The 7600-nt window shown below is 45.2% G+C and overlaps 1 protein-coding gene across 6 annotated transcripts; it reads right to left on the bottom strand.

Moving 5' to 3' along the window:
- Nucleotides 1-300: 300 nt before the first annotated feature.
- PDP2 (pyruvate dehydrogenase phosphatase catalytic subunit 2) lies at nucleotides 301-5863 on the bottom strand. 6 transcript variants are annotated; one of them, XM_065663260.1, is made up of 3 exons: nucleotides 5660-5863; nucleotides 4330-4458; nucleotides 301-2404 (listed from the first exon to the last, which is right to left on the bottom strand). In XM_065663260.1, the coding sequence occupies exon 3, from the start codon at nucleotides 2343-2345 to the stop codon at nucleotides 747-749; it is 1599 nt and encodes a 532-aa protein (XP_065519332.1). In that variant the 5' UTR covers nucleotides 2346-2404; nucleotides 4330-4458; nucleotides 5660-5863; the 3' UTR covers nucleotides 301-746. The 6 variants fall into 6 exon arrangements, with proteins under 6 accessions (XP_065519332.1, XP_065519328.1, XP_065519329.1 ...); XM_065663256.1 differs by lacking the exon at nucleotides 5660-5863 and adding an exon at nucleotides 4931-5197; XM_065663257.1 differs by lacking the exon at nucleotides 5660-5863 and adding an exon at nucleotides 4948-5197.
- Between the last annotated feature and the right edge of the window lie 1737 nt (nucleotides 5864-7600).

The following is a 7600-nucleotide window of genomic DNA, read 5'->3' as shown; positions in this document are numbered from 1 at the left end:
GTCAGATGTCCTGTCTCTGCTGCCTCCCGGCTTCCCCTCCTCCCTGGCAGAGCATGAGACTCAGAAAGTCCTTGGTCAGAGTAAACATTACTGAGCAGCAACTGAAGACATCGGTGTTATCAGCTCTGTTCCTAGGCTGAAAGTCAAAACCACAGCACTGCACCAGCTACTAAGAAGGAGAAAAAATGACTGCTACTGCTGAACCCAGGACAAGGTCAGACAATCCCAGGGCTCTGTGAAGTTGTTTAGTGTTGTCTTCATATATATAAAGCAATTTGTTAAAGTATGTGACACATCAAATAGAGGTTTGATAGTTTATTTATTTAATTCAATACAGTGCTTCAATAGAATGCTACTCATTTTCCACAAGAGAAGAGCCTTTCTTATACTCCATGCAGTTACAAGTATTATCCATCTCTTAAATTGCACCAGCCTCAGTATAATTTCTCTTTTGTTCATTTGGAAAGGTTTACCAGTGGTTCCCATGGAATCAGAACTGGGTCAGCAATCTTGAGTTCAGTTGTATTTTGGTGAACTTTTATCAAAACTCTTTTCTTCAGTATGTACAGACCTGGAGAGCCAGGAAACTTTCAAACTCACTTCTAGGAAGTTACTTTCAGGACTAGTAAGTAATAAAAACACTTTGAAACTTCCAGACCGCAACACTGGTAACAGCTTGACTACCCGAGAAAGACAGAAATGGTTCCAGTATCAAAGTTGTGGTATAGAATAGTAACAATACAGGTCTACTTATTGTTTCTGTAGTAATTTTCAATTGTTTCTGAATTAAAATACACCACAGTAACTGTGATATCATCTCTGTACATTCTCGCAAGGTCTTCAGGCAGTGTCAGCATTGCAGCAAGTTTCTCTTGGTCCACCTCCCCATACTCATTACTTCCAATTGCATGCCTTATTAAATGAGTAGCTATGTTCTGGTCAAGTGAGGCAATGCCTTTATTTTTCCTCTGAAGTAACAAACTGTGCATGTAACCCAAATTAACTGGTTTCTCAAAAGCCAGTTGTGGTTTCTGCACATTAAGCTCTGAAAGGTGTCCAGCAACAAGTTTTACAACCTTCTCATTACTTAACATCTCCCACAGTCCATCTGAAGCAATAACTAGAAACTTATCCTTGCTTCTTAATTTGTGGTATGTGACTTCAGGCTCTGCAGTTAAATACGGGGGTGTATGGTAGTTTGGAGGAACGTACTGGTAAATATTTAAATCCTCAATATCACAGCTATTCTCAAGAACGCTATGCTGCAGTTCCTTACTCCACTTTAATTGCACATCTCCAAAAGCCCTGGAAGGCATAAGAATCCCCAATAACCTGTCATTCACAAATAGTGTTTTCTCCTCAGATCCAGGATGTTCCCTTTTCAGTCTCCTAATTTCAAACTCATCAATGGCATTGTGGTCTCGGGTCAGAGGGAGAGTAGACCACGTCCCATCTTCTTCATGAACCCCTAAAATTGCTCTGCAATCACCTGTGTTTGCAACATGTAAATGAACACCATCAATGTGAGCTACACAGGCTGTTGCACCAGAAAAAGCTACTTGAAGGGCAACATTTCTCATCAACTCATTTTCCTGGGGTGCCTGAACTTCCAGTGATATGTCTGAGTCTAATCGTTTGAATGCACATATCATGGCTTCTTCTAAACTGAATGCTGGCTCAGTGTCTAGGTCCAGTAAATGCTGCCAGTAAACCCGGAGGTTTTCAAAATATTGTGAAGTTATTTCTCGATATTCTACATCATTAGGATGCTTGTGCCACTGTAGGATAGGCAGAACTGGTTTCATGCACTCCACAGCAAGCTCAAGCTCCTCCAAGGTTTGCCGAGACATGAGAGAAACTGCTATATAATGAAGGAGCCTGTCACTCACTGCCTGAGCACATGCAGAACCTGCATGACCGTCAAAGACCCCAAACATCATCCCTTTGGTCTGCAAACAAGTGGCTGCACTTCTGCGGTCTTCTATAGGGCTGTTGGATGCCAACTGGTTACTTTCAAACCTCAACACAGAATTCGCATTTTTACCATTGAAAGTCAGTATTTTATGGGATAATTCCCCTGCTCTGAGTATATCATTGATTTGTGATGGAGACAACTGGAAAGAAAAATGCTCTTCTTCAGTAGAAGTGTGTCGGAATGCTTTTAAGGAGAAGACATTGTCTAAACTGCTGCTTCCAGCAGGGTACAGCTGTGTTTTGGAAAAAACAACTTTCCATTTTATCTTGTTTCTGTTTGGGATACAGATGGAGTACAAACGTCCTTTTCCTTGTAAAACAATGCCATTTCTTGCTGAGCTTAAGATCCAGGATGATACAGTTCTTGACATCGTAACTCACTCCAGAAACAGCAGCACTGTCCTCCAGTCACACAGAATATCCTTATGGCCTGGAATATAAGAAAAGGAAAGGCATACAACTTAGGAGGTTCACAAGAAGCTTTCTACATAGTAATACAAAAACAAGCCTAGAGCTCACAGAAATATTCAGAACACTTTTTCCCCAGAAGACTGCTACAGAGGCATCTTGAAAGTGATACAACTTTCATCACATAATTATAACCTTAGGAAAGGACTGTCCCTCTCCAGTTAACTCATCAGGAAAGCTAACTCTTATCTTCCAGGCATGTTTTTACTCACTGTGGCAAGGCTAAGGAGAAATTGCAACATTACAAGGAATGTAATTGTAAACTGCAACAGAGAAAAGCCTTATCTAACAGAACAAGAACAAACAGATCCAACAAGTTTGAAAACAGGAACTTCAATGACAATTAACGTGCAACTTCGAAAAGCCTGACAGAGCACAACCCTGTTAATACACTCCAGATATCAAAACCAAGAGAAGGTCAGCACTTAAATCCTATGGAAAAATGAAAAGATGTGGGAAGTTAATTATTTCTATGGATTGCCACAATCCTGACATCTAGAACAACCTAGTCTACCTTTCCAGCTCTGTTCCAGCTTATAAGCTTGACTGGTTTTCTATTGTTGGTTTTGTTTCGGGTTTGGTTTTGTTTTGTTTTTTTTTTTTACCTTCAAGGTCATAACCAACCTTGACACAGGTAGGACTTTTTGTGCAGCTGAAGGCAGACTCCACCGCTAGCTGATTAATGCATTTATCACAGCATTATGAACTTTGATGTAGTGATAGATACAGCACAGTTACATTAACAGTTTTTACAATTTTACTTGTTCATTAGAGGTGTGATTATTACAAGCAGCTGTGAAGAGCTCTGCTGCCAACATCACTAAAACCCAGGGCACCCAAACAGCCGAAAAACTTCAGTTGCCATGGGAGATGTCCATCATATTGTCTCCTACTTTAAATAAGCTATTCAAGCTGTGGGAAATAGCTAAGTGCAACCAGATGGTTACTCCACAACACAATTTTGCCCCATGGATTTCAAAAGCTGACTGTATAATAACACTGCCAGTACAATTATTCCCAAAAGATCACTGTAACAGCCAGTTAGAACAATACAGTTTTCTGTATGCTCTGAACCACTTCCAGGTGGCCTGCAGTACAATGTGCTCTAGGACTCAGGCCAAAGGCGCTACCTACCACTGCAGTATTGTTCCTTTTATCAGGGCATTTCATGAGCAACAAGCAGCCAGCCCTGCTGTTGCATTAAATTGTTTTTATTAACTCAGCAAGAGCTAAAAACAAACTTGAACTATTCTAAACAAAAGGCCTACTGATAGGACCCAAGGACTTTACTGAAATTCCATTTGGAAAACAAAAGCAGCATGCAACAAAATATTTCTGAAGTGCATCACCCATGCTTCACAACACAAAAGACAAGCCATTCCAGCAAGGACAGCACCATTACCATCCTGGGACCCTATGAGGACAGGCAAAGGCGCAGCTTAACTTTACTGCCAATGTCACGAGACAGAAACAACGATGACTTCAATGTTCCTGACTCAAAAAGCCAATAAAAACAGTGTTTTAAGCAAACTTACCTTGCTCACATCAGCTGACTGACAGACACTGCAAGATAGCATTTTTTTCCTAGAAGCAGAGTTGCCCAATACCCCAGAGGCATGTGTTTGCCTAAGGTCAGGTAGCATTGATCAGTCCTGGAGCACATTTCTGAACTCGCTGCCATAACTGCATCTTCACATCCTTGAGTTCCTATTCAAGCACGGTATGCAGACCCCACTGCTTCCGCCCAGGACACCCACCCGCATCCGTTAGCCACTGCAGCACAAGTGTGTTAAAACACAGTAGCACTGCTAATAAAAGCAATGTGCTAAAGACCATTATGTAAGTGCCCATTACATAAAGCTTATGCTCCCCATGCGGCACACCTACCACTTCAACACTTCCTCATCAGGTGAATTAGCGTAATCACTGAAACCCAAACTGTCACCGCAACACGGCCCGCCAGCTGCTGGTTAGCCAGGGTACACACCGGGGGCTCGCAGGAGAGAGGCGTTCACGCTGTGCGGTAAAATAACAGATATCCATTACATTCAGCTTCACAGCCCTGCAGCAACTCCCACATACAGCGCCCAACACCCCATGCTCCCCTCGCTCTCGACACTGCCTACACAGCCCCTACGCACCCAACCCTTACCCCACACACATCCCACACCACCAGCCCCACCACACGACCTCCCACAAGCTGCTCACCGACCCCTCACACCCCATCGCACACACACAGCTGCGGCCGCGTATCTCCCCGCAGGCTTCTCCCCACAGACCCTCCCCGCGGCCTCCCCTCCAGCACCGCTCAGCGCTCCCGCTGCCGGAAGGCTTCCCCTTCAGCAAGCTCATCAAGCCAGGCCCGGCTCCGCTCCCTTTACCCCCGCCGCGTCGCCTCCCGCCCGGCTCAGTCAGTGCCGCGGAAGAAGAGCCGGCGGCCACCGCCCAGGAGAGCCCCAGCGGCGCGGCGCTGGCCGAGGCAGCTCACCCGAGGCAGCTCCTCACCGGAGGCAGCTCCTCACCGGAGGCAGCTCCTCACCGGAGGCAGCTCCTCACCCGAGGCAGCTCACCCTGCGCGCAGCACCAGCGACACCGACACCCGCGCCGCACTGAGGCAGCCGCTTCCCCGCTCTCGCACCCACCGCCCGCAGCCGCCGTCAGGTTCCGGGTGTCCGGCGCGGCAGGAGGGACGGGCGGCACTGACGGGCGGCACTGACTGACAGCCCCGCGGCCCAACCCGCGGCCCCGCCGCCAGCCCCGCCCCCGGGGACCCGCCTCCGGTAACTGCCGCGCCCGGGGCGGTGCGCGGGGTCCTGTCAGGACGCGGCGGGACGCGTGAAGCGCGGGGCGGAGCGCTTCCTCCAGGCCGCCCTTCCTTCTCTCCCTCCCTCCCTCCCTCCCTCCGTCCTTCCGCCATGTTCCCCGCGGCTCCGGCCTCCGCGCGGCGAGCTCAGGCACGGCTGCGGAGCTGCCGCCCCGGCCCGGGGAGGAGCAGGGATCCCCGGAACTGGGCCCGGCGCCTCCTGTCACGTCAGCTGCCCGCGCTGGTCCGCAGAGCTTGGTTGCCTCACGGCTGAGGTGCTGAGGGAAGGCCCCGCGACCGCGGCCTCCGCTTCTCCCTTCCTTGCGTGCTTTTAAGCAGGGTAATAACGTGAGCGATAGAAGCGAGCAGATGATATCTGTTAGGGGAAATAAAACATGAGCAACATTTCCTTACGGGTTAGGGTCAAAAGACGACATTCTCTTGAGACAGGGTCCTTAGGGTTTTTGTTTTCTTCGTTTAAATACAGTTCCACACTCTTCAGTGCCACCAGCTGATGAGCCTCAAACTTGAAAAGTCCTTCTGAAAATGGTCACATAAATTATGGAGAGCAAAAGTTAAAGGCTCATTTTGGGGCTCCTCGTTTGGTGTGGGGTTTTTGGGGATTCATGCGGCTGCTTCTCCCAGTTAAAATTTCTGTGGAGTGGTTTTATACCATGTAGCAAGACAAGGCATAGGCCCAAAGTGCATGGTGGTTAATAAGTTATTGTGTATTACAGATTGGTTACTAAGTACTCCTTGCTTTAACCTGGCATGATGGTTTACATGAAAATGGAGGCTCGCAAGTCACAAGAGGCTGTGATTTTAGTAGTGCATTTTTTTATTCTCCTTCCATTTTGTACCAAAGATTGTTTCATCTGAATAACATGTTGCAGGTATCCTATACGAGATCAGCGTGTTATCCAGGCTATCTCAAGCAGAAGGATGTGTGAGCATCTTAGTGAGTCTCAGCAATCATCTATTTCTTGTTTTTATTGAATGACACGTAGTTTCATGTTAAACAGAAAACCAAACCAAGGGGAAAAAAAAAAATAGAAGGTCACTTTAAAGACAAATTCAAGGGCTATATTTTAACACACATGAAAAAAAAAAACCAAAAAAAACTTAAGTTTGACATACTTATTTTGTCTGACAAATCTGCTGAACTAGTGCACCCCTTACCTGCACGTCTTCGCTTTGCTCCACTGCACAGGTATAGGAGCAGTCATTTCTGGGTCTCAAAGCACTCCTTACTCTCACCTACTAATTCTTTTCAGCTTTTGCACTCTTCACAACAGTGATAAAGCCTCACAGAGCAACCTGAAAACCATATGCATAAGCTGAAGTGATTTGAGAAATGTGTTAACGAAGGCAAAACAATTAACAGTCCTCCAGAAGAATGTGTTGCTTTCATTCCCTATTTTCTAAACACAAGAAGGAATACTGTATTGGAGGCTTCCAAGAAACTTATGTTAATATCCAGTACTTGACAGGACTGGATATGAAATTGAACCAAGATTTAGATCCTGCTTGGGAGTGTTTGGTTATGCTGATGAGCCAGAATGACATATGATTAAAGATTTTAAAAGTAGAAATACTACTCCTTGGTGTGATTTGAGGAAAGAAACAATATTGCACAAGCTTGTAGTATTTGTGTCTTCAGGAATATCTAATTAAAAAGGCAAATTTCTGTGGCAACAGTATCTTGGTTTCCACAGTGCAATATCTTGTTAGTTTGTATTGAAAAAAAAACTGTAACTCAAGGTTCTTTAAATAAAACTAGGATTTGGCTTTGACTTCCCTGTTTATAGGTAAACTAACACTCAGTATTGAATATCTTCTGCCAGGAGAGAAGTGCTTACCAGTATTTATAAGCAAATGACCCTAATTCCCAGGGCATTGCACTAAATTGCAGGGATAGGTTAAAACATAGAAATGCTATATTTAGATTTTTTCAAGGTTTAATTTTGTCTGTGGACTTGTAATGTCAGCAACTTTGATTTTCTTTGCAAACACATTTTCATGCTCATTTCTGTGTTGCTTGTTTAGGCCATGATCCAGCTCCTAGTGAAGGCTTCAATGGGATCCAGATTAAATGAAATACTTATTTGAGCCTGAGAGGTCTGCATGACACAGGTTGCAGTGAGGACACTCAAGTACATGATGACTTTAATTCTGACCTGAAGTTGCTACCTCAGGAGTTGCTAAGCAGATAAATCCTACCAGGTGTTTGAGATAGGAATACACTGCTTAAGTTTGTTCAGCCAACTTGTAAGTCTGTATGAATGGAGAAGTGTGAGGCTGTGAAAGAGACTTCATTAGTTTCATTGCATGTTTCTAATTTTTCTTGTCCTTTTA

Source organism: Lathamus discolor, chromosome Z (assembly GCF_037157495.1).
Source record: "Lathamus discolor isolate bLatDis1 chromosome Z, bLatDis1.hap1, whole genome shotgun sequence".
NCBI lineage: Eukaryota > Metazoa > Chordata > Aves > Psittaciformes > Psittacidae > Lathamus > Lathamus discolor.
Note: the sequence above shows the minus strand (reverse complement) of the source record. Positions and strands in the feature narration are given on the sequence as shown.

Bases quoted from the DNA above. Each gene is read 5' to 3' on its own strand.
- PDP2 (XM_065663260.1), bottom strand. From the start codon at position 2,345: ATGTCAAGAACTGTATCATCCTGGATCTTAAGCTCAGCAAGAAATGGC.